This window comes from Lichenostomus cassidix, chromosome 1Ab (genome assembly GCF_008360975.1).
Source record: "Lichenostomus cassidix isolate B80296 chromosome 1Ab, HeHo_3.0, whole genome shotgun sequence".
Classification (NCBI taxonomy): domain Eukaryota; kingdom Metazoa; phylum Chordata; class Aves; order Passeriformes; family Meliphagidae; genus Lichenostomus; species Lichenostomus cassidix.
Window position 1 is genome coordinate 8,698,967 of NC_139481.1, and position 27,108 is coordinate 8,726,074.

The 27,108-nt window shown below is 42.5% G+C and overlaps 1 protein-coding gene across 2 annotated transcripts in view; it reads left to right on the forward strand.

Annotated features, from left to right (window-relative positions):
- Window positions 1–27,108, forward strand: part of LOC146442890 (potassium voltage-gated channel subfamily KQT member 1-like) — a 385,165-nt gene that overhangs the window by 191,576 nt on the left and 166,481 nt on the right. The window contains exons 13-16 of one of the 2 annotated variants that reach the window (XM_085049705.1): window positions 10,043–10,118; window positions 14,048–14,142; window positions 15,123–15,163; window positions 22,112–22,173. In XM_085049705.1, coding sequence (XP_084905831.1) covers window positions 10,043–10,118; window positions 14,048–14,142; window positions 15,123–15,163; window positions 22,112–22,173 — 274 coding nt within the window. The remainder of the gene's footprint in view (window positions 1–10,042; window positions 10,119–14,047; window positions 14,143–15,122; window positions 15,164–22,111; window positions 22,174–27,108) is intronic. The other variant, XM_085049706.1, reaches the window with a different exon arrangement.

Consider the following 27,108-nt stretch of genomic DNA (forward strand, 5'->3'; position numbering starts at 1 on the left):
GTCACAAGCAATTGGTATATGAACACTTTCCTTCTGTTCATCCACTGGCTGAGCTAAAGGTCTGCCAGAAAAATAAAACCACCAAGCGATAGCATCTTTTCCTGCAAGTAAAGAAAAAATGCACAACCTTTGAACAGAAAGCAGTTTCTCAATGAGCAAGTGAAATATCTTGAAATAAGGAGATCAGCAAAACTTCTGGTTGTTTTTCACAAGTGATGTGTGCAACTCTTAGCAAGATATTTATTTCTAGAGTAAACTATTGATAAGCACTGCATGTTTTCAATGTTAGGCAAGTGAGACCTGTAGGATTTTTATGCATGTTCTTACATGAAATACAGTGTGGAAAAATACTACATGTCTGTGGTCACGTAAAGTTCCCTGGGAGGTTCTAAGAGTAGGATCACTGTTGTCTGCAAAATAGTTCATGCACACTGAATTTTTTTTTTTTTTTTAATTTAAAGGTACATGATTTTTGTCTGCTTTTGAAATGGCAGAAAGCAATATCCTTTCTTGGTACGTGGGCTTGTAGAAACTGCTGCTGGAGCTGAAAATGGGTCGCGATGGAAGCTTGCAAGGACCTCGTGAGAATTTCTGGGGTTTTGAGAAGAGCCTTTGAAAGGCAGATTTGCAGGTGATCAACCGGGAGATCAAATAGAATTTTACAACCAGTTTTCAGGGGTCTTGCTGCTGGTATGAACTGGTTGTTGGGTCTGTGCAGCATTGTGTTTGGGAGTGGTTGGGTGTGGGATGTCAATCACTGCAACTGCCATCCTAAAAGAAAATCACCTGCCTCTCCACGGATGTTTGGTGTGGAGCTTTGGGACACAACAAGCAGTTTATAGCAGCAATCTGTGTCACACACAGCTCTGGATCCACATGGGATGCTCAGGATTCCTTCCCATGCTGTGCAGAGCCATGTGAAGCTCTGTGAGTCTTGCTGCTGGCATCTCCTCAGCATCCCAGCTGTCACCAAACCCTTTTTGCCTTTGGGAGCTGACAGTGACCAGGATCTTTTATTTCTCTGTGTTCTGCCACCTCTGGGGATGATTAGGATTTATTTCCTCTACTCTGTCTCCTCACCAGAATGTCTTAAGACTCCAGCCCTGATCTGTATTTTCCTACCATCACCTCTTCGTGGCCTTTTTCAGTTCCTGACTGAACCTGTTCCTTTGTGTTCCTGAACTGGGTATTTCCAAAAGCTGTTCAGAATTGTGCTGTGATGTTCATGGTCTAGCACCTGCCATCCTCACAGGGATTTTTGTGCTTTAGTTAGAGAAGGTTTTCCCTTTCTAGTCTCCCATACACAGACCTTCCCATTCATTCTCCATCCCTGCCAGTCTAAGCATTTCCATTATGAATCTCTATAATTACTGATAGCATAATTTAAACCACGGGCATAAAAAGAATGAAGGAAAAAAAAAAAAAAAAGGTTGTAGGATTTCAGTTTCCCCTTGCAATTCCACAGAGAGCAGCACTGTCCTGTCTCCTCCCCACAGCAGAGCCTGGTGTCCCTGCCAGGCCATGGGCAGTGCATCTGGCACCCCTGAAGGTCCTGGAATAAAGACAGGGCTGGAAAAGCCTAAAATTGCTCTGCTACTCCAGTTGGAGAGAGGAGCCTAGAAGCTAAATACTGACAAATTTAAATAAAAAATAAGGCACTTTTTAGCAGTATATAAAGGTCTTTCTATCAAGGCCAGATGCCTTTCTGGAAAGTTACTTTAGTGCTACACAAGGTTTTTGGCTCAGGGCAGGGGCAGCTGTGTGCAGTGCAATCCCTGCAGTGCTGAGCAGGTCAGTCTGTGATCTCATGGTCCTGTTTGGTGCAGATGTTGTGGGTGTCCTGCACTGCTGAGTGCTGCTGAGCAGGGAATGAGTTCTCCCTGCATGGCTCAGGTGCTCAGGAGAGCAGCAGCAGAGCTTCTGGAGGTGCAGAAGGGAGAATGCTCTGGGAAAGGCTCTGCTTTCCCTCTGCAGCTCATCCCAAGCCTGCACACCCGGATCCCTTCTTTCTTATCACCATGGAGGGATAAACATTGTCACTACTTTTTTTTTCCCTGCTGAGTTATTCTGTAAATAAACCACAACTTCATTTGGGACTGCTAATTGCCTGGAAATCCCCATGACACCTCCCTGACTCAGACAGGTTTTACACCTATTTTATAGACATATAAACTAGAGCACAGGCAGGTAAAAGAACTCGAACCAGATCACCCAGAAACACAGAGCCCAGCTAAATCAATCAGCTCAAGGACCCAGCAGTTGTGTTTCCATAGCCCCTGCTGCAACTCCTAAATCACAAGAACTAAGGAAAGATTCTGCCAAAAGCCACTGGTTTTGGTTTTTTAAAACCACAAGAAGCATTTTGCTTAATTCCACAGGGTCTCTCCCTAGTGCTTGGTGCAGATTAATTAATTATGTATTTTTTTTAAAGAAATGTAAAGCCTTGGGCAGCCCAAAAGCCATTGAAATTTTAATTCTCTGAACTATCCCCTGACTTGACTGTTATCCAGTTCCTATTCAGGCAAGATAGGAATTAAGATTAATGACCCCAAACAAACTGGTATTTCAGAGAATCAGTCTTTGCCAGGCATTATATTCTCATGACAGAAAATCATTGAGGCAGAAATACAGTGCTCAGTCATTGGTGTATATTAACAACACCACGTTGTTCCCAGAAATGCTGAATACAGTGAAGAGGAAAATGAAGTCCTAAAGTTCATTAATTTTGGTGGTGGCATTTTTTTAAAGTGAGCAAAGCAGAACCTATGGAATGAGGCTGTCCTGTTCCTGTGGTGCACTGATGGGAAGGATATTCATATTCCAGAAAGTGAATCTCTGAGGAGTTGTTTGGGCTTGGTGATGGTTGTGTCTGCTGTGTCTGTAACCAGCTAGATGTTCTGCTGGCATTTTTTTTTTTTTTAAGATGAATTGATGAAGACCAAGTTTTAAAGAGAGAGAAGTGGGAAAAAAAAAAAACAAAACCAGACCATTAGCTGCTAGGATCAGTGAGTGTTGCATAAGTGGGGTAAAAATGTGGCATTTTCTGTTCACATCCCAAGAAAGCATTTGTGGCTTGAGTGTGTTTTCTAAGCAAATGAGAACTGGCATGGATGCAGGAGCATTTCACCCATCCTGGGCCCTGAAGTAGTGATGGTCAGTGCTAATACAGGAAGTTATTGGGGCAATTTCTAGAGGTTGTGTACTCAGAAAAAAAAAAAAAAAGAAAAAGCAAAAAGAAAATCTTCCTGTGTTTGCATTTCCACACTGAAAAGACATCCCTATGACATCACCTTGTTTGTTCTGACATTGCAGAAAGAATGGAAGGAATAAAATGGCAGAAAAGAGACTAGAGACTTTTATTTTGCTGCCAACAAAAACCAGAGGAAAGATGTAGCCACAATACCCAATGGCTACTTCAGTTCTCAGAGACAGTTCAGCAGATGAGTTGTTGTTCAAGGGCAGTTGGGCTCCCAGACACAAGAGCATTCTGTAGTAAACTTAATTACTCATTTTAATTATGCATTTTAATTAGCAGGGGACTAACACAGTGCTTTTCTCCCACTTTCTCAATAAACCCACTTTGTGATATTACAGAACAAACTTGTAACTGAAAACTCCAACTGTCTGCAGTCCAGAAAAACAACTCCAAGTTCAGGGGCTTTTCTCCTTCACGAAATCCCATTCAGTGAGCAGGTTACACCCAGCTCTGATCATCTTCAGGAGCTTTTTACTGACTTTATTCTCTTCCTGGACAACATGAAGAAATCACCCTGTGCTGCTCTTTCTCCCCATGGCGTTTCCTTTGCCAAGATATTGTCTGGCCTGTTGTTCCCCCTAAAGGATGTCCTAGTTCTTCCTCTTCTGGCAGTTTCTCCTCTGAGCTGTTGTCCTGTCCCTACACTGTCCTCCCTGCCCCGCAATTCCCTGCTGTAGGAAATCTGCTTGATTTCCCATTCCCTCCAGGGAAGGCCAGGTTAGAGGGGCAGCTAGAAGCAGAGGCAGCTGCATTCTGGAAGGAATTCAGAGGCAGCAGTGTGTGTGGGATGGTTGGGTGGGTGAAATGGCACAAAATCTTCAGCAAAACAGCAGATCCCAGAAAGCATCCCCACAAAAACTGTGCTCTCTCTGACTTCTGTGCTCTTTCCTCCCTGGGACTGTACCTGCTGAGGAGAGATCTGCAGAGTCTGCAGCATTCCTTCACCAGCTGAGCCTGTCAGCAGAGCGTGGGGAAGCCAAATAAGCCTCCAGGCTGCTCTGGTTGAGGGGAAGCCAATCCTAATTTATTTATAGCTCTGAGCCAAACCTGGGCTTGCAAAGGTTCAGGTAAGGATATGGTTAGAATGGAGATGAGGTAGGTTTAAGGTGGAGCTGTGATTAGGAATAAAGGGAAAAGTGAAGTTGTGCCAACATTTTCTGAAGTGTTCCCTCAGGTTTCAGTGCAAACAGCATCTTATATAATTTCCATGGTGTAAGTGGTGGAAGTGCTCCAGAAGTATCTGTTCTTTACAAGGCTTTGATGAAATGTTACAAGGCTGGAAAGCTCTCATGTTATATTTATGTTGTACTTCTCTGCTGCCCCTGGCTTGGGATGAGCTCTGGAATCAGAATCATCGCCTGACAGTTCCAGGTGTTTGCATGTCAGACTCAAGCTGCAACCTTCTCTTAGCTCATGTGGTTTAAAAGGCTCAAGGCATTTTGTCTGGCTTGGCTCAGCTGAAGGCAATAATATTTTCATTTATGGGGAAGGTGATTTTTTTTTTATAATTTGGACATTGCAGCTTCCCTGAGTTTTAAAAGCACATTACATAAGCTCCTTTCCCTTGTGATGAGAACCACATCTCTGCTCCACTTTTCTCCATCAATAAAAGGTCCACATTGTGTGGGTGACTTCATATGGACCAACTGCTGCATCTGCCTGCAAGCTCCCTGATTTTAGCTTCTTTCTGATTCCCTTCTTGTCCCTTGCTTTCAGTGCAAACAAGATTTCCTTTAAATGTTGCTGAATAAAGCATCAGCCCATTTGAGATAATTGAACATGGAAAAAAATTAAAGTTAGGGCTCAGAATCAATGTTCCTCCCAGACACAGAGCTGGAAAGTGAATACTCCTAATCAAATGTGATGGGAAAACAGAAAGGCAGATGGAGGGCTGAGTTCTCAAATAACTTCTGCACATTTTATTGCCATCACTGATCCAATCCCTGTTTGTGCTGGCTTAGAAATTAATACCAAGTGGACAACTCCAGACTGGATGATGCTGATTGTTACTCTGGGCAGGAGTTACCTCATCAGCCAGGGACCAGGATTAAAGCAGAGTTAGTGTGACTATATGAGTTTTCCTGCTAAGCAATCCAAGTCTGACAAATGAAGCTCAGCAGTACCCCAAGCACTGTGAGCATCTATCCTCCAACCAGCTTTGCAAACTGGGACAGAGATCTAGAATTAGGTTCAATAATAAACACTTACTGAAATGTCCTCTATTTTCCATTGCTCGTGATGTGAGTAACTGAAAAACTGAGTAACTCGTCTAATTCATGGCACCTGAATAAATGTCAGGAAAGCCAGTCTGGAATTCATGTTCCACTATCTGCAGCCACCCTGCCGCACAGCAAAGTCCATCCCCTCATCCCTACACTGAAGTCAACTCTAATGATTAAAATGCTGCTGGGCTGGAAAGGGAATCCCACTGACAACAGCCTTCTTTGGAGACTTGAGCTGTGCCTCAGCATGGCCTGCAGGAGTTGTAACTCTGCCTGGCTTTAGGGTCCATTTGAGTGTCTCTTTTTCATTTAAAATACTCCCTGACTGTTCCAAAGCACTGTAAGCTGGAAGTTATCAGACTCTGTACAAAAGAAGAAAAAGAGTGCATCTCAACTGGCCAGCAGCAGCTTCTAACAAACAGAATGCTATATAAAAATCAGATTATAAAAACACCCCAGTGGGATAGTTTCTACAGTTGCTTTGGATTTCATCATCTCTATTTCCTCCTTTGGTTCATTTTCAACAAAAAGAAAATGTTTGGCTCCTTTGGCTTAAGCTGCCGCCTTCCTGCAGTTAAAAAAAAAAAAAAAGTCTTAAATCCATCCAAGTGTTTTAGCTGCAAGTAATGCCTTTCAGTGCTGCCTGAGCCTGAGCAGAGAGCAAAGGCAGGCTGCAGTGGCACTTGGGCACACAGCTGTGTCCCCAGGCTCTGCAGCACAGCCAGAGCTGCAGAGGAGCTGAGCAGCCAGGAGGGATCCTCTTGGCCAGCCCTGCTGGGAGAGCTGCCAGGGGATCCTCAGCATCCCCCAGGGCAGGGAATGGGGAAATCCACGTTCCAGGACCACCACACACTCCCCCCTCCCTGCCCTCCCTGCCCTACCACAGGGACAGCCCAGGAGCCAAATCTGGGACAACTCATTGTAATTTAGGAGAGGTTTGAGCCCTTTTAAAATGGAGCATCCTGCTGAGAAATCCCCGAGCACAGAGGTGAGGAACTCGTGCTGCTTTGTTTCACTAGCCTTGGGTCCTGTTGGAGACACAGTCAGAGATGATGTCAGTGCCATTTATGGATCCAAGGATATGTTATTGCAGTAGACATTTCATGGTATCCATTCGAGTTACAGATGTTCCAAGCTTCCATTATTAATCTTTTTATGTGCTCATAACTTTCCCAAAGCCAGAGCACTTCTGTTCAAATGTCATTTTGTTCTCCTTTACGAAGCATTTGAGGGGAAGGTTTTGACAAAACTTTATTTCCTGTTGTTTAGGTTAAAAGCTGGAAAAGCATGGAATTGTGTGTCAATAAAACTCGAATTATATTCTTTTGAGCAAATCATGCAGACAAAACAACACCCAATAGCCACCACCCAGCCCACCTCAGTGTGGTGGTTTCCAGCCTTATGAGGTCTAGAGCTTATGCTGGGGTTTCTGGGTAAATTTTTCAAAATAATTTAATTTTTTATTGTGCTTGTGTGTGTGTGTGTGTGCCACTGCCCTCTGGTGCACGGAGGAGAGCTTGGCTGCTCTGTGGGGACAGAGGTGTGACACCCACCCTGTTCCTGCTGAGAGCAAGGGCTCAGCTCCTGCTGGCTTGTTTGGGACACAGGCTGGGAGAGGAGTTCAATCCAAACCCCTGAGGGAGTTGAAAACCCCAATACCTCTGCAGATCTGCCCCTTTCTGTCTCATTCCCATAGCAAATGCCACACAGAAAGAGTGTGGAAATGTGTCCATCACACCCCACTCAGGCTGTTGTCTCATAACCCAAAATATCGAGGGGATTTGCTGCCAGTGGTGCTGAGTTCCCACTGAGCACTGCCAGAGCACGGCCTAAAGCATCTCTGGCCTTTTGTTCTCTCCTGGGGGATGTTTCTGGCATGTGACAGATTGACACCTTTGAGGCTGACAGAGTTTTGCCCAATCCAGGGCTTTGGGATAAAATACAAGGTTTGGCAGGGTAAGTGTATTGGGTTTCATTCAGGGATAAATGTCACCTGGTCAGTAGAAGCTGTAATTATCCATTTTGGACATTAGTGATGGCAAACCCATGAAAATCAGCTAAAAACTCCAGAAATGTTTAGGATCACAGCCACACTGCCCCAGCCCCATCAGGAGGATAGCTCTGCTAGCTGTACAGGGCAGGAATTGACCTCTGCAGCTGCTCTGTCTCACCTGGAGCTACTGTGCTCCTTAGGGGTTTATTGGGGCAATCCAGATCACTTATCCAGTCTATGGATTTGCACCTTTTCACACTATTTTTCCATCGAAGTCTGTCTTCACACATTTCTGACTCTCAGTTTAACAATAGTGACCATCACATCTGAACAGTCCCTTCAGTTTTAGACTTTGCTCCCAATGAGATTGGTGTGAGTTTTGCCAGCTGGAACATAATGATATCAGGTGCTTTGGAATGGCAGTTGGGTGACCTTCTTACCCCTGTATCACAAATAAATGACTTTTCTCTCTAAAAGCAAGGCCTGTTCAGCTGTGCATCAAGTTCCAAGAGTCAGTCTCATGGTTTTGAACACTTTAACTTGATAACCCATCAGAGAAAAGTTCTGTAGCCCTGATTCCTGCTGAAGGAGGGGAATTAGGAGGAAATTGCTGCCTTGGGTTGGTTCCATCTCTGACTTCTTTAGGTTTGTCTATTTAAGTCTGTTTAAACAGTACCTGAACCACCTCATATGGATTAGCCTAATAAAAATACCCTCAAGGATTTATATGAAGTTTCACATCATTTCTTTCTAGGTGAGGATTTCAAGTTTTTAACTGGTACACAAGGGAGGTAGGCTAACCCCTAAACCTGAAATGGTGATTCTTTTCTGGTTACTAACAAAAAAACCCCAAAAAGTTGTAGGGGCTGACAAAGATTTCTCTATCAAGTCTGTGCCACTTGCAAGCAGAATGTCACCTCTGTTCTTGTCACCAGCCACAAGGGCTCAGCTGGGGCTTGAATGTCAAGCTGAGAGCTTTTTTTTTCCACCATAATAAAGGTCCTGCAGGCTAAAGTACTGGTAGCCTGTCAGTGACACTTCTGAAACCCCTTTGATGAGTTCACACAAATGTAAAGGTTCCTCCTCAGCTGTGCTGCTGGTGATGTCCAACAATTGTGGTTCTTTAGTTGTGCTCAGCCTGCATTGTCCTCGGAGTGTTTGCATGTGGGAGTGGAATTACATGGATGTGTGCATGGATAAACAGAGATAAATGGAATAATAAATGAAATATGACATATGGGAAGGACAGACAGCTCAGGTCCACACCTATTTGTAAATGCATTTCATAGTCATCTGGGACTTGACCTAGAGAGAGCAAGGAAAAGCTACTGACAGTTTATTTAAGAAGCCTGTGGCTGTGGTATCTCACCCAAATGGTGATTGTTGGGGTGCAGGGCAGAAGCTGGACTGGATGATCCTGGTGGGTCCCTTTCAACTCAGAATATTCTATGATTCTGTGATTCTATGATTCTATTGTTCTATGATAAGCACTATTTTCCCCGAAGAATAATTATAAAAATGAAAAATTATGCTAATTCTTAACACAGTCCCTGCTTGTTTAGCCTTTATTTCCTTCGCTTTGAAATAATCCACTGTAATCTTCCCACTTTTTAAAGACTTTGTCTCTAAACACCCAAGCAGGTGGCCAAGCCAACACTTCCTTTTCCCCAGGCAGACCCACTAGGAAGAGGCAGCAGGTTGTGTTTTCAGGAGACTCGAGAGTCTTGCTGGAAAGCTTTCCTGGGATTATCATCACATGTCAAGGATGATGTCCATAGAGATTTCCCAACAATGCAGCTTCCCTGGAAAGAAAATTTTCTTTTCACTCTTTTTGAATGAATAAAGGAGTCCATGGGGAAGGAGTCAGTCCTTTAAAAAAAAAATACTCATTCTTAGAATTACCATGTTCCTGCTTCCTTTCTACCCTCCAAAATTCACTGTAAAGGAGAGGGTGTGGTCCTTAATTGCCAGCCAAGTGGCACAATTAATGTTCTGCAAATGCAGGATCCTCTGGGTGAAGTGATACAGCAGAGTTATAAAATGTCCAGTTCTGTGTTTGAATAGCCCATGGGCTGAGAGGCTGAGGGACTGTGTTGTGTTCTTTTTTTTGTTGCTGTTTTTAGGATGTGACGCGTCAATTTTTTTTTCTTTCTTTCCTAGAGAGCTCCAAGTACTTTTTAATGGCTTTAATTTCTGTGCAACAGAGCTCGTGGGCAACCAGTATATGCAAAATCAGGAATGCACTCATGGTTCTAAACCCATTTCATGTTCTTCAGGCTGATGCCAGTTGTGTGCAGTGACAGTAATCCTGCCCAATCCCCTCCACATGCATTAGCTGTACACCTGCTTTCCCTGCCTGCCTGGTCAGTTTGGAGCACTCAGAACCACAACCCAGAGCAAGGCAGAGCAGCAGCAGAGCAAAGCATCCCTGCACAGCCAGCAGCGCAGTTCTGCATTGCAAACACCAAACAAGGCTAGAGTTTGGTGCTTGGAGTCAACACCTTCCATTATGAAATTTTTCCTGCTCTTCCCACCCCAGCTGATGTCTGTCTGTGTTTGTGTTCTTGGCAGGCTGACTGAAGCTCACAGAACAGCTGTGAAAGTCATCAGGAGAATGCAGTATTTTGTGGCCAGAAGGAAATTTCAGGTGAGCAGCAGGGTTGATCTCCAGAGCACCTCTTGAGCCTGTGTGACACTGCAGGTGCTCTCAGAGCAGACTTGTCTCAGTAAATGTGGTTGTAATAAGTCAAAGGCAGTGCTGAGGTTCTTGGTCTCACACCTTTTGTGGATTTTTTAATGGTGTGGGCAAAATTGTCAATGATCCATGGGTACAGCAGGATACAAACCCCTGAATTTGGGAGTCAGCATGGTTATTTCCCATTTCTCTCTTTTTACTGCATTTGTTTTTTGGGGTTCTGTTTGGTTTACTAAACTGACCAATACTTACCCATCCACTGGAAGAAGTGAGGAAAACACTGATGTTGGGGTGAAAACACCTCTGTTGGGGTGTCTGTGAAAATCCTGATCATAACCTGAATGTTACCAATCATCTGATCAATCAGGGAATGTTCAGTTTCATGCCAAAGGTGGCTGACAGATCAATAGTCCCAAATAGTTCCACAGTTCCAAATGTATTTCCCAGAATGGGACATCTTAGGCCATATTTTATGAAACTGTGGAGCATTTGCCTTCTGGAAATTTGCTTTCTTTATGAAATGTTCAATTAATTTTCTCAGTCAGGTTACAGAGTGCTCAAACTAAATGTGCTGCTTTGGAAATATTGTTTCATTTTGCCTGTTTAATGAGACTTATTATGATAAAACTTACTTGGAATCTGATGCTGATATCATTCTCATCATCCATGGGCTGGAAATGCCATGGAAATGAAAAATTAACTTCTGGACTGATTTTCAAAGCCCTCATTATTTCCATCTCAAGGTTTATGCTTTTTTGTCCAGGAGGATCCACTGCAAGTTAATGGCCTTTCATAATCCTTTTGAAGAGGTTTTAAAAAATAAATGAAGAACCTATAGTTCAGGGAAGTTTAATTAGAGCTGAGCACTTAAATGCAAGGGTTAGCAGTCTGAGATAAACTCCCAGCAGTCAAAAGACTCTGAATTAGGGCAGACAGAATATCTGATGCATTGCCTAATCTCACGCAGACATGTATCTTCAGATAACACTACCTTTCTAAAGAAGACTAGGAGAAGTCAGTTTGTTCAACTCAGCAAAAAAAAACAGGAGAGTAGAATTATGTTGTAAATATTCCAGAGATAAACACCTTGGGAAACTGAAAAAAAAAAGTAGGGACACCACTTCTGGAAAATGAGTTTATAAATGAGTTGATAAATGAGTTAGGATATTTCAAATCAGCAGAGACCTGGTGTTCTGAAGCTGTCAGCCAGTAGCAGTCATGCCAAAGCTTAAAAACTGAATTTCATCGATCTGTGGAGAGAATTCTGCGAGCCAGTGACAGGGAAAAAGAAGAAGGAATAATCTTTTGTTTCTTCCTTTCTTGGGGCCATGAAATACAGTTTATAGCACTCCCCATGCTAATTAGATTTTGGAAGTTCAAAGCTGGGTAATATTATTTAGTTTTGCGTGCTGAATGTGGAATCCTGAGCTCAAATGGCCAGGATTTGGGATTATAAACAGAATGGAAGTTGAAGGAGTTGTTGGAGTTCTGCATTTACCACACATCCCTGGGAGCCCATTAGCTCCTGGCTGAAGTTGTATCGTTCCAGCATTTCCTAATAAAAACATGACAGGGGATTGTGCCTGAGTTTGGCAGGACATGAGATGCCCAGATCTAAAGCTTCAGGGGAAAACAGGAGTGAAAATGAAAAAAAAATGAAAAAATGGTGAAAGCTGGAGGGATATTTTCACTCAGCTGCAGAGAGGACTCGGGCAGATTGCACTTTCCAAGCACAGGATTCAGAGCTGATGGTTTGGTGCAAGGGAGCACAGACAGAGGACTTCTTTTGAGGGGGAAAAGGAATTTCACTGGGAATGAGCAGAATGAATCATGCACAGAGCAGCCCATGGGGGAGAGGGGAGGGGAAAGCTCCCCAGCACAGCCAGGCTCTGTGCCATCCTGCTGGTAAATAGAGAGTGTCCAAGGGAAAGGACACAGCATTTAGCCAAAATGCTCTCCAGGCACCCCCACTGGTCCAGCTAAAGAGGGATACTGGCACTGCTTCTTGCCTGGGGACAATAGGCTGCTTTTCTGGCCAGGAATAGTGATGTGTCAGCGTCTGCAAATTGTGGAGCTGGGGAAGGGGGAGAAAAAAAACAAACAACAACCAAACGATAAACTGAGAGCTGGAACCTCCTTCCCTCACAAAGTCTCTCCTCCCAAATGCACACAGATGCACACAATACACACAAATGCATGCAAATACATACAATACACACAAATGCATACAATACACACAAATACATACAATACACACAGATGCACACAATACACACAATGCACACAATGCACACAAATGCACTCACACACCTCCCCAGCTCTCTGGAAGGGCTGCTGCAGGTGAGGGCTGAGTGCAGGGAAGGCATTTGGTCAGGGAGAGCTCTCAGTTCTCCATTCATCTCGCAGGATTTGTTTCCATTCCAGCTCCATGCTTGCCTTTGCCATTTCTAGGATGCTGTGGCTGCCTTCCAAGCATGACTGCAGCACATACTGTAGGTGTTCAGTGCATGTGTGCAGTGGTGCATGCTAATGGCTCTGGCTGAGGCTGTGACAGAGTGCAAACAGACAACAAGATGACTAATGAGCTGTTTGCAGTAATTTCCAATTACTAGATTTGCAGTTTACCTTTGCTTTTTTCCCCTCCCCTTCTTTTCTTGAGTCAGAGCCAAAAAGGGAGACATCTTGCCCCACATTTCCCATAAGGGCTCTCAAAATGCAGGGCTTTCCAAAAGGACATGATCTGTGTTTATACCTCCACACATACATTGATTTTAGTTGCTAAAATTGCTGCACTTTTTATAACCACATCGCTTCATGCAAATTCTCTAGACTCATGTGGCATTAAACACAGGATCTCCAGAATGGTATGGCAAAGACACTTCATTGCAAAAATGCAGGGTGCTTAAACTGTTAGTTGGTTCTGAGTTTCCATCCTTGTGAGGCACAACAAATGTGCTTAACCAACACCACAGAGCAGACAGGAACAGCATCAGGTGTGACCAACCACAGCCCCACTGTGAGCACTGATTGTTCTAATCATTGTTTTACAATTATGGAACTTGTTTGTCACCTCTGGTTCAGCTGAGTCATTCCCAGAATGCTTTTCTAGTTAGCCAAAGTGACAGAAGTGAGCAAGGATTTCACAAGAGCAGCAAAGCCTCACTTTGCAAGCCTTTCTGCTCCACAACTTGTTTCAAAATTCAGCCACAGTTGTTGCAGCAAGAAACCAAAACTTGGGAGAAAAATCTGGATTCTCATTAGGATGAGAATAAAGCTGGGCAGGTGGCAGTTTTTTCCCCACCTCACATTTTTTGCTGCCCTGTTTTATTTGAGTTGCACCTTTTTTCCCTGATCTCAAAGGTACCACAAAAGAGAAAGGAGCACAAACAAAACCCACGTGCAGCAGTCAGGAGACTGCAAAGCATCTTCCCTCCCTGTTCCTCCCCAGCAATATTTCTGTCACCAGACATTCAGAGCCATTGAATTCTGGGTCCAGGCACTCTGAGCTGGGCCAACCCCTGGGGTTCAGTCCCTGACGTTATGATTAACATCTGGCTTTGGAATGAGCCAGGAGATACCACACATGGGAGTCCCAGATAAATTACCCATCCTGGGCTCGTGTTTCCCAAATCCACTGTGAAGGGCTAATATTGTGCTCAGTATGGAGCAGCATGAAGACATGACTCTAACTGACAGTAATGGGAATCATTTGGCTCCAAATCCCCAGCTAATATTCACTCCCACAACGGCTGTGGCTTTTTTATTTGTTACGACAACTATCGCAAAATGGCAGGCAAATAAGCTCTGGAAGATTGAAAAAAAAGTAGAATGAAGGTCTGTCTGGGGTGCAAATCCAGTTTAACCAACATGTCCTGTCGCAGCAAGCTCGGAAGCCGTACGACGTGCGGGATGTGATCGAGCAGTACTCCCAGGGACACCTCAACATGATGGTTCGCATCAAGGAACTTCAAAGAAGGTAGGCTCTGTCTACCTCATGAAATAGCTGATTTCTCCAGTGCCAGCTGGCTTTGGGAGAGATGTGTGCTTAATGAACAGTAATTGTCCAAAATTGCAAGCACAACAGGGAGCACAATATCTAGAGGATTTAACTTGGAGCCATTTTTAACCCTTTTTATGGCCCAGTTTACAATTATCCTTTATTCTGCTCTCCTTTTTCTCCAAGTGGAATTAAAAGAAATGAAGGTGCATGCTGTGAAGTTTATAGTGTGATCCAAGCCTTTCTGTCCTCTTCTTAGAAAAGGAAAACTTTTCAACTAATGATTTACCTTTCTGTTTCCACTCTGGGCTTCTCCACAACTGAGAGAAATCTGTTTCACTTGTGCTGCACTATCTGGAACTTTTCCCTGCCCACATTCCTCCATGCACATGCTTTCTCCAAGTTTGGGGTTTGCAGCTGAAATATTTTGCCACAAAACTATTCTCTTCTGCTTCAGCACAAAGTGCCTTTCTCTTTACAAATGAATGCTGATGGACTGGGATACTAGAATGAACCCTTCTCTGGCCCTTAAATGAAATAAAAAGAAGAAAAAATCCTATTGAATGGAATCTACTGTGTCAGCATCTATAGATATTGAATCCACCAGCATGAGGCTCTAGGAATAGTTGCAAATGTTATTAAGAAGTCATTCTATTTGTATAGTCTTTGTTATTAGATTACACAGGACACAGGAGAACTGTGTTTTAGTTACAGCTTGAAAGTCTGAGAAATATCAGTACTCAGGAAAATAACAATAATAATATGGCTTGATTTTGGAGGAAAAACTTAAAGAGCTAAGCTGCATGTGCAGAAAGCCATGCTAGTCTCATGTTTTTGCTTGTTTTGGTTTGGGTTTAGAGCTACTGTAAATTCTCATGGAAATTATGTTCCTGAGCTTAGCAACCGAGTTTAAATTGCTTGGCAATTGCTCTGCTGGTAACTCTCTGTTTGCTCCTCAGGTTGGACCAATCCTTGGGAAAGCCAGGCCTCTTCCTCCCAGGTATAGTGACTGCATTTTATGCAAAATTATTCCCTTCATGGCTTTGGGGAAATACCCTTGGCTACAGTAATGTGGATTTATAATCCAGCCAATTATACATGAGTGTAATTCTGTTAATGAGCCCTGGAATGCCTGTGCAAGGATAAATACCTTTCATTCAGGTGGTAGTGGAGTAAATAGAAATTAAGAATAAATGTTAAAATGCATATCAGTATATGATGAGTTGGAAATATACTGAGGGAACTCTGTCCACAAAAATATTCTTTCTAAATCTTTTGTGCTGGGATTACAATAAATGTTGATTCCACTTTAAAAAGTTTCTTCCTTTCTGAACTCAACCCCCATATTATCCCCAGGTGACTTGGAGCACAAGTGAGGGTGGCAAAGTCATTTCAGAGCCTCTAAAACATGGCATGTTATCGGTGGTTAATATTCTTGGAACAAGGAATATCATTCAAAACACATTTCCAACATCTGATTGCTGCAGAAGGCTCACTAGTACAATCCTTTTTCCCTCTAGCTGGTTTTGGACCGCAGGAAAAGAATCTGTCAGCTTGAATACTTCTATAAATATTTATACTTGGGAATCATTCCGCAATGTGCAAGCTAAATTTATGGAAAAATGTCCCTTACCTCCAAGAATGTATTATTTTAGTTCAAGTGTAGCATTACCAAACTGGAATTGCAATTTGTGCTCCAAAAGATCAGCGTTAGAAACACTTTTTATCAAACACTTGCTGGTTTCAGAGGAGATGAGTAATTAGAAGCTCATTGGGAAATAATTTTCTGAGAGGTTCAAAAAGCTGAAGATGTTCAGGAGTTTGTTCTCACCAAATCTTGAGTCAAAAGGGTCACAGAAACCACTGGGAGGGTCTGAGCTGGGCTGTGGCTTCGAGCAAGTGTTGGAAAAATCTGAAGTAGCAAGGAGCTGACTGGCAAAGGTGGAATGGTGGTCAGGGATGCAAAAACTGGTGAGCTCAGGGGTTGGCAAGACCAAAACCAGGAGTCATTTGATCTAGTAGTTATTTTATCTAAACCCTCCACAAATCCAAAAATAAGATAAGTGGTTCCAGAGAAATGGTCTGCAGAGCACAAGCTGGGGTTAGTCTGCAATTACTGCTGGTGTTATCCAACCCTCACTGCCAGTGCTCTCCACGGGGTGAGCAGTGAGGAGTGGGAGCAGAATTTGGGTGTTTGGGTTGAAAACAGACTCTTGCACTGTCCTTCTCCTCTGGAAAAAGGGTTAGCCCTGAATTTTCTTCAGAATGCATGGCTTATTCTACACTGAACATGGATTTGCAATATAATACTTCATACTTTTCCAGGCATTGCTAAAACCCTCATTTTTAACAACATGGGTGTTTCCCCCACACTGTGTTACATTTGTATTGATGAACAGCAAAAAAAGAAATGACAACACAAAGAAAATTAAACTGCCGAGGAGAAAAACATGAAAAGAATTTTCCTTTACAGCTCCCTTTTTTTTCCCCCCCTCTGTTTTATTATATTCCCATTCAAAGAATCCCAAGGCCTGATTCCAAGCCCGTTGAAATGAAAGGGAATCTTTCCAGTGACCTCAGTGGGGTTTGGATCAGGCTGTTATTGAAACCCTGTTGTCAACTCTGATAATATTATGTAAAGTAATTGCAGCCTGTCTATAGTATTATTACCTTCCAAAAGTGAATGATGTCATGAAAGACCCAGAAACTGCATTGGCTGGAAGCAATTATTGTTATTTTTCCAGTTAGTTTCTCTGAGATAAAAAGCTACAAAGCTGTGTTCAAACAAGATAAGGACTGGAGGAGAGAATAAAAGCCACACTGGGTCAGAGCAGCCCTGACTCAACAGAGCCAAGAGAAGGTGCTTTGGGAAATGTGTAAAAAACCTCCAACCTTCCTGTGAGATTTCAGCCCTTTGCACCCCAGAGCCTTCCTGACGAGGCTGCAGTGTATTCAGTGTCCAAAATGCTTTGTCCTCAACAAACTTGCCTAATTCCCCTGTAAACTCACAACATCTGCCATGTTGTGTATACAAAGAATTCCCATAATTTCACCAAACTTGCCTAATTCCTGCTATAAACTCCCAACATCTGCCACGCTGTGTGTACAAAGAATTCCCATAATTTCACCAAACTTGCCTAATTTCCCTGTAAACTCCCAACATCTGCCATGTTGGGTATACAAAGAATTCCCATAATTTCACCAAACTTGCCTAATTCCTGCTCTAAACTCCCAACATCTGCCATGTTGTGTGCAAAGAATTCCCATAATTTCATCTTCATTGTGAGGAATTCTCCCATTTTGCTTGTTTTGCTCTTGGCACCTCCTACCTTTCTTTGAAACTCCTACAAGCAGGAGTGGATTTAAAAACTCTAAGGTAACAAATCCATTTTCCAAGGACCTGGACCCCATTTTTAGGAGTCTCCTCAGAAGTCTGAGCTCCATGGGAAGCCTGTCCCAGTGTTCCAGGAGACTCAGTTTTGTCAGGTAAAACAGATTCCTGTTGTAATAAACATATACTTTAATATTTACAAGTGCTGATATAGAGGCAAAGAACATATTCATGAAATGTATGGAATCAACAAAACATATAAAGATACAAATAAAAAGTGTCATATTTGACCTTCACTACACACAATGGAGTTAACTGCTTTTGAGTATGTTTTTTGAGCTTTTCAGGGGCAAAGGTGAAGAATAATGCCAAGGTAAAACAAAAGATCCAGTGTTTGGGTTCAGAAAAATACACAAAAAGCTGATGTTTATCTGCAGTTTATCTGAACCTCTTGGTTCTACATGACAGGGGTGGGAATGCCTGAAAAAAGGGCTTTCTTGCAGAATTTGGCAGCTCCATTGTTTGCTTTTTTTCCCATTAAATGCCACCTCAGCTTTCTGATACTTTTCCCTTCCAATCTGTTAAGAAGAACTTGGGTCACTGCATCATTTAAAGTGTCAGAAATATGCTCAGTTTCATTTTTATCTTTTTTAAGCCAATTAATATTTGAAAGGAGAGATACCCAGGAACTGATCTATCCCACCCCTCCTGGAGACAAAAACATTTTGGCAGTTTGCTTTTTAGGCTGTCCAAAGGACATCACAAGTGCCTGATCCAGGACTGTGTCTTACCTTTTTTTTAATTTCTTCTACCAACCAGCTGTGAAATGCTCTGACAAGGAAAGAGATTCCTACCAGGAGTGGTGTCTCCTGGGCTGTTCTGCTTTCTAAGATAGAAATCACAAAGGTTTTGAGATGTCTTCAGCAATCTGGAATATTCTTGGTGTCACAAGGCTCAAATTCCTCATTTTCTGCTTCAAATAAAGTGATGGCTTTCAGATAAATTTGAATGTTTTGGAGTTAGCTCCCTTCCAGCTGTGTGAAAATCAAGGAGGGACTCTATAAAGCAGAGTCATTTCCAGCTTTTTCAATTTTCAGACCATCTGTCTGCAATTCATTCACTGTCCTAAAGCTCCTCATAAGCACTTTTTCCTAACCAAAGAAAAAAATTTATATTCTTTAAAGTCTGGTATATTCTGATGAGATGGAGCACACAAATTGTGTGAAAAATAAGATTATGGTGCCATTCCTCATTTGATTTTCTTCCTTCCTCCTGCTCATATCAGTATATGTTATTTATATCACATGCCTCCATTTGGGGAAAGAGTTATCATTTCTTGAACTGGTGTGAAGCAAACCTAAAAATATTTGGGGTTTTTGTTGTCTTTTTTTTACAAGAGGCATCTCTTGTTCTTCACTAGGAAAACAGATCACTCAGCTTTGTGAAAATATTAGGAAATGAATACAGGATTGTGTTGTTTTGAAAGCAGAAGAGTATGGATACTCAGGAGTGCAAAGGCTTTCAGGGAAGAAATGTCTATATCAGTAAATATATATTAATATCATTAATCTATATTAACAACTATTCAGAATTAGAATGCCTAGTGCTTATTTACTACTGTTTTCTCGGATTCAAATCCAAATACATAAAATAATGCGTTTGTATCACGCCAGCCATGATAAAAAATTTTTTCAATTTTTTTTCATTCAGAAATTTCATCCACTTATAAATAACTGTGCTTCCTTTCATCATGATCATGCCATGTATCCTTTGTGCCTTTCCATAAGTGTTAGTGGATTGCTTAGCTGCTCTCTGTTTTATTGCAGCCCAACACAAAGGGTAAAACTCAATATCTAAAGTTATTTTGGATTACAAAGCAAAGACTGGAGAAATTTATAGACATTTCAGATTTATAGTTGGCCATGCAATCTCTTCAACTCTGTAAAAACAAATAATCTAATGTAGGAAGTCTAAAATCATCTGTCTAGAAAAGCCTTGAGAGAGAAAACATAAAGATGAGATAGAAATCAAATGCACTGGAGAGACTTGATCTGAACTTGTGCTCACCCTGCTCACCCCAGGGCTGGGTGCACTGTGCACACCCCATGTGTGATTTAAAGATGCTCTTTAGTAGAAGGAAATGCTTGGAAATGAGGGCTGGATGCTGTCCCTATGGAGGCTGGGAAGAAATTGGGGAAGAGCACAGCACTTTGTGACTTTCCCAGCAAAGGGTGCACGAGGCTCAGCTCCCTCCATGGGCATCAGTCCTTCCACCTCTGCTTTTCCACAGCTGACAGCAGTGCCTCATGCCACAATCCATCTTCTCACTGCTTATCTGCTTCCTTTTGCCTTCTTTTCTGTTCCACACAACTGTCAGGAATAGCTAAAATAGGAAATATTAGTAACTTGATTTGGGATATGTTGGTGATTATCTGAAGGATGGAATTACAGCTGGTGAGGGAATTATTCTTCTATTATTAAAAAAAATAAGAAGAAGAAGAAGAAAAAAGTAAAATAATTTTGACATATTTCTTCAGATTTGGGGGAATTTTTGGGCTTAGACCTGAAAAAAACACTACCTACCCTCTGCTGTTCAAACCACATCCCAAGTTAGAAATCCTTATAGTCAAGGGTTTTTTCTGATATGTACTTTGAAAGATGTGTACAGATTTGCTAACTAGAAAGCAGACTGCAGAGCCAATTATCTCATTTTAGGCAGAGATGAGCACAGAGATAACCTTGAGCCTCAGCCACTGATATCTGAAGAAGTTTCTGAGGTTGTGAACGATGAATTCACACATGGATGAGCCAAGCTGGGTCACTTATTGTCTGTCCCAGACTCTCTTTCCTGACTTTATTTGCTCCTGCAGGTTCCCTGGGGAAAATCTTATTTTTCCTAAGCCTGCAAAGAGCTGCTGAAGTTGCAGGACCTTTTCAAGGTTCTGGGTGGTGTGTGGAGGAGAAGGAGAGAACAAAGTGCTCCTGCCAGCATGGCTTTTGGGCTCTGGCTCTGGGAATGTGGTGCATAAAAATCAAGTTACTTTGGGATGAACTTTGCTGCAATTAGATCACTAAACACATCCCATAGCAAATCCATATAGGAAAGCAGGGAGCACTCCCTGAGAAGTGCAGGAAGGTGAGTTCCCTGCAGGATGAGCACACACAGGCACTCTCTGGGAGCTCTGGTGGACTCATTTCAGATCTCAGCCTGCCTGCCAGCAAGCCTTGCTCATGCCCTAAGCAAAACTGACTTAGATAGCTTTAAAAACCATTCCTTTATCACTCAGAAAAATGGAGCAATGCGTGGAAAAATATTGGAAATAGAGTTTAGTAGAGAAAAATGTCCAACTTCCATTGGTATCAGCTTGTAAGTTATTTCAGTATTGGGCCATGGTTTGAACTTGTGAATGTTGTCTCCCAGCTCAGGATATGTGTGGGTTTGTGTTTCATTCCCTGGGCAATAATCCACTCAAACTATGGCATTCCTCAGCAATAGATGCCATGAACTGAAGGGATAAACCCCACTTCCCACAGTTTCCCTCTGGGCTCCCAATCCCACCACTTGCACTTACACTTACACAAGGGAAATGTGTAACTGGGCTTTGCTGAGCATCAGGAGTAGGAGGGAAAATGAGGATGCAGGAGCTTTTCCCAGGGTCACCCCTTGGCAGAGAGGAGATGGATGGTGGATGGACGGATGATGGATGGATGGATGGATGGAGGGATGGATGGATGGATAATGGATGGAGGGATGGATGGATGGAGGGATGGAGGGATGGATGGATGGAGGGATGGATGGATGGATGGATGGATGGATGGATGGACGGATGATGAATAGGTGGATGATGGACGATGGATGGGTGGATTGATGGATGTGGATGGATAGATGGATGGATGGATGGATGGATGGATGAATGGAGATGGATGGATGATGGATGGATGGGTGGATGGATGGAGGGATGGATGATGAATGGGTGGAGGGATGGATGGAGGGATGGATGGATGGATGGATGGATGGATGGATGGATGGATGGGGATGGATGGATGATGGATATATAATGAATAGATGGATAGATGGATGGATGGATGGATAGATTGGATTTATAGACAGATTTATAGATGGATTGATCTTGCCACTCCAGCCCTTGAGCCCCTGGATAGTGCTGCTTCCCACATCAGCAGCCTCAGTTGAAAATGTTCTGATTTCTTTATGTCTAGCAAGTTTCCCTTGCTCAGGCCAGTGACATTCCACACTGGGGCTGTGCCAGGTACTCTGCCCATTCCATCGAAGCACATGCAGTTCACTGAGATACTTAAACAACATAAAGTTCCTCCAGACCATCTGTAGCCCTTCATGTCCACAGCTCACCTCTACCAAGGTCCAAGTTGCCCTTCAGACTAACTTAATCTTGTCAGTCTGACAAACTCATTCTCTTCTCCCCAAGCATTCTTTCACTTCTGTTTCGTTCTTTCTTGGTATGTTCATGTATTTTATGCTACCCTACTAGTACCAGCTTCCTTTATTTTTTTTTTCTTGCTTAAATACCAGAGATACATTCTTAGTTTGAATTTATTCTCCACCTAATGAATGTCCCATTTTTATTCTTCCTTCTTTAGAAAAAGGGGTAGACAAAGGATACTACAGTATAGGAGCCAGACTGATCCGGCTGGAGGATAAGGTAAGTGCATGAAAGCTTGCTTTTTTTATTCTGTGCAATGATATCTGATCTAGAGACCTGCAAGATAGTATCTTGGCATGATTTACTTTAGAATTACAGGGCTCCATAATCAAGAATAATATCCTAATTTTTGTGAGGGAGTTGATGAAGTATCATGTGCATGTTGTTCAGCATTAACTGTTTGCCTGCTATGCACTTTTGGTTGTAGATGATAAAAGGAGCAGCTTTCATGTTGAAGTCAAATCAATGCATATTTTGCATCCCAGTGCTGGGAGCTGGCTGGTGTTTGTCACACAAGAATTGTGAATTCAACAGAAGTGTGAGTGCCAGGAATCTTTGTGAATAGCAACAGTTGGCATCTCAGTTACAAATCCTGAGATTCCTTAATATTTACTGTGTTTTTCCCCCTGTGCAGTTACCTTTGCACATTTTCTGCCCCTCCCTCATCGTCTTCCCTCCAGGAATATGTTCATCTTTGTTATTAGAGTTAATTAGGAGTGTGCCCAGAGACCAAAGCTCAGCTGAGGCTCTGTTTGGTTTGATCTCTTCCAAACATCCTCCAGAGCTTTTTCCACCCAAGTGATAACAAAAAGACAAGTTTGCTCCAAACTCAGCCTCTGTTTCTCTAGCAGTGTTTTATTCAGCACCTCTCAAGCTGCTGTCCCTCCAGCAGGGACTCAGTGTGGGCAGCAGCAGCACAGTGTCCTTGCTGGGGTGTGATATGACTGAGACAAAAGTCCATTTGAATTTGTCCTGTTTGTGTCCTTGTCTCACTCAAATTTGCCATGCAAATTCCATTTTCACTTTTTTCTGGGGAAGTGAAGCGAGAAGGAAAGAGGAAGGAAACTTCTCATAATTCTGAAGAACTGTGCATCTTGCCAAAAAGCAGAAATTGAAATTAAACTAATACAATCTCTTGCCTAATTTTTAATGATCATTGCTAGGACAACATCGGAAATGTTTGACACTGCAATGTCAAAGGACAGATTTTCTTTGATTTCTAGCTTTCTTGCAGTGTCAGAGAATCAGCCTCACAGATAAAGACATTATCTGAGCTACCTTTTAAAGTGGATTGGTGCCTTCTGCAGACAGAGCTGCTCAAAGTGAAAATGGCTTTCATTCACATTGCCTTATTCACTTCAAAAGAGATAAATTGCTCTCTGGCCTCTGTATATTCTGTAAATTCATACCACAACTTCTTTCAGATTTCTTGAATATCCATATAAAGAGAAACCCACAATCCAGATTGGAACTGTAGCAATAAAACTCTCTGTGACAATAGTTGGAGTGCTTTGAGTGAGAAATACTGCTAATATTGTAAATAGCTCTGTAAATAGCAGTTCATGGTCTCCTGACTGCTCCATACTTATGATGAAGAGAGGTGAGAAAGTTTTTAGTGCATCTGGCCTTGGTCCAGCTCTAGCACAATGTGCAGTGCATTTGATCAGTTTTATTTCAAAGCCTGACTTTGGGTGCTGCAGAGGCATCCTGGGGTAAGGAGAGGAATGTTCCAGGAGGTGCAGGGAATGCTGCAGTGACTGATCTCTGCTGCAGACACCTGCTTGTGTCCTGCCTTTAATTGAGGTGTGATCTGAATAAAGTCAGTGCCAGCTCAAGCCATCAGTGGGCAAGGCCTAGCTGCTCCTTTGCTTGAAGAATTAAACTTGGTGCTTTAACTTTGGCATGGGAAGTTGTGACTTCTCTCTCTCTGATTATTGTTTTGGAGAAAACACATAGAAAAGAACAAAAATGTGTCAAGAGGTTTTCACAAGGTGAGTCAATCATTGCAGCTTTCTTTTTGTTCTCAGACTGAACTGTAAATGTAAAATGAAATGCCAGAGAGAACCCAGGGTTTTTGGTCTTTTAGTACAAATTATCATTCTTTCAGGTGTACAGTGCTTTACTCTCATATTCCTGCTAAGAAAGAAGATGCAGTGCAGAAAAAGGGCAAATATTAGTTGTGCTGGTTTGCTCAGGGTTTGGGTGGCATAAGTTTGGGGGTTTGGCTTTGTTTGGGTGGTTTTTTTTGGTATTTGCATTTTTTTGGCACATCAAGCTAAAATCCATGTGTTTACATAGTGAACACAAAGTTAAGCTTCCCAGCTATCTCTGTTTTAATGGGACAATAGAAACCACTGCAATCTGCTGTCACACTGCTTCCCCTGAAGTACTTTCCATGGGCTCTCCTGCCCTAACAATTCACTGTGCAGTAGCTGCCATGTGCCCAAAATGTGAAACAATATTGGAGTCAGGAAGGACAAGCTGAGTTGCAACCTCTGAGGAGAACAAATGAAGCAAGGGCATGTCTGACATCAGGGTCCAGCTGGTGGTGAAAAATTATCTCCCCCTTGGAACCAGAAAACCTTTGGGATCAACCTCTTCCCCCTGGAGAAATTATTTTCACATTCAGTCACCCACTCTAGTGATGGCAGCCTCCCAAAAAAGTGACACATCTGAGAAAATGACACATTTCTGGACAAAGGCCAGTTAGTGTAGACTGATAAAAATGCAGTGTGGATTTGAGGATTTTATCTGCTTAAATATACTGTATCAATGAGCCAGGAGCACACCTTGGTCCAGCTGACTTTCCCCAGCAGCATTTTGCAGTTCATGTGTTTCAGCTGTCTCTCCAGAAGGGAATCAGAGGGTACCAAGCCCATGCAGAGCTGTGTGGTGTTCTGCATAAAGCCATAATTACTCTTTTTGCAAACTGAGGGAGAGCGCAGCACACACTTCTGATGGTTCAGAGGAACTCCATTCCCTGGAGAGATTTCATATATTCATATATTTGAGTTAAAAAGTGGCATTTGCTGTGCAGAAGGGCAGAGGTGCAGGTCTCTGAAGGTGACAGGCAGCAGCTTTGAGGCAAAACTGTTTCCAAGCTGCAAAGATAACAACCTTCCATCCATGTGGCAGAGAGCACAGCCTGCAGCCCCTCTTCGGGACCAACAGGCTCCTCCTGCAAGTTTGAAGGAACAGGGAAGAGGTAAGAACCAGTCTGGAGAGGATGAAGCACCAAATCTACTTTTATTTTTTGCCTTTAAGCATTGCAAAGCTGCCTAGAAGGAGGTAAAATGCATGGTGGCAGCTCTCAGGCAGAAGCACCCAAAGCCCTTTTTGGCAGCATCAGCACTGAGCAAGGCTTCACTCCTCTCACTGACATGGCCCAGTGGGAGTTTGCCCAGGACACATCTCACCCTGTTTTGCCTTGAGCAGGGTATAAAATCCTTAGTTTGTTGTGGCCAATGCAATAACCTAGTGTGGTTCTTTCCACAAAAAAGCACTGAGATGTTTAGAGGAAGAACAGGGCTCCCTTCCCAGCACGTGATGTGTGCCATTTGGCTAACCCCTCCTTTACTTCCATGGCAGGGTTTAATTTTATATTGTGGTATGTAGCCATTGACAGATCCTTTTGAAATGTATTAAGAGGGAGATTGGTTCCAAGATGATGTTCTAGAGCTGGCGTTAGTTTCTTTTCAAAATTGTAAACTAATGCTTCTTTATGATGAAATGAGTATTCTTTCTTTTCCTTTTCTTTTCGAAATTAGAAACAAAAATCATGGTGTGCTATGTCAAACTGCACGGCAGCCTATAAATAAAAACAGGAGAGAAAAGAATCTGCAAATGAAAGGTTAGAAAGGACAGCTGTGTTGTCTTTGAAAAAGAAATCTATTAGGTATTTTTATAATTATATGGCAGTCTTTTTTATGTGGTATTTACAGTTATGATTTATGTCCATATTACCATAACTATTTCCATACTTATAGACAACATGTGATAATGCTGAGAGCCAAAAGCAACCATTTGGTAGCATTTAAAAAATGCAGAAACACTAAGAGAAAACAGGGCAGTAAAGCAGAACCCTTCTGAGTTTTATCCATGTGAGTAATGCGAGCCAGGACAAAAATGTCATCCAACCTAAACAAATGTAGAGGTTGGATTGTGGTGGTAAACTCGCTCTTTACCAATTTAAACACTCCTTTTTCAGTTGGGAGCTAAAAGATGGGCTCAGAGAAGAGTGGGATTGCCCCACCATCTTAGCCCTCCTGGGTAACAAAGAGAGATGGATGCTGCTGAATCTGATTCCTGCTGTGATTACATCAGGAGTCATTAAACAGTAAATTATTTATCATGACAGTGCCTGCAAGCACCACCAGCACGAAGGGCTGGTAGGAATTTCCACTCTAAACCCCTCATTTGTGAGTGGGGTGATGGGTAAAACTGAAGTGCATTTAAAAAGGGAAAAAAAGGGACAAAAAAGAAAAACAAAAGCTGAAAATTGGTGCACAATGAGTCAGATGCAATATGAGCATGCTGCACTTTTGAGGCTTCGAGAATATGTCTGAAATAAAGCCCTTTGTTAACAAGATCATGTTTTGGCACTAAGGTGTTTGTGGTTGTTTGCCCCCAGTTCCTCAAGGATTGAGTCATTGCACAGCAGAAAGCTTTTCAGCAGGCTGTTTGCAAATGGCTGGTGTGTGGATTTGCTTAGGTCAAAGCTTTATCTCATTTACTCTGCAGCAGTCCAGCATCAATCCACTGACTCTGTGCCACGAGCTGATGTCATTGGAGTTTTATTTTTAATCTGTTACTGAATTAAAACAAAACTAAACTAACAAAACGTGAAGGCCCAAATGCCTCAAGCTGAATTGTGCTTCCATTTTTGCCAGTGAAGCTCCTCAGGATTCACTCAGGTGTAAATGGCAGCAAATCTCTTCAGTGTTTTTAACAAGATTTCAGCTCCTGGATTTGAGCTGAAAGCAGAAATGGGAACTCCAACATTTCAGAGCCAATCCCTGTGAAATCCTGTTTTTCACCTCTCAAGACTATGGGAATCTTTGTGGTGTGCTGGGTGCTGTAGAACTGAAATTGTGTTCTTGTACTGAAACATCAAGTTGGGTGTTTGTCATCTGAAAACAAAGGAGTGAAAATTTA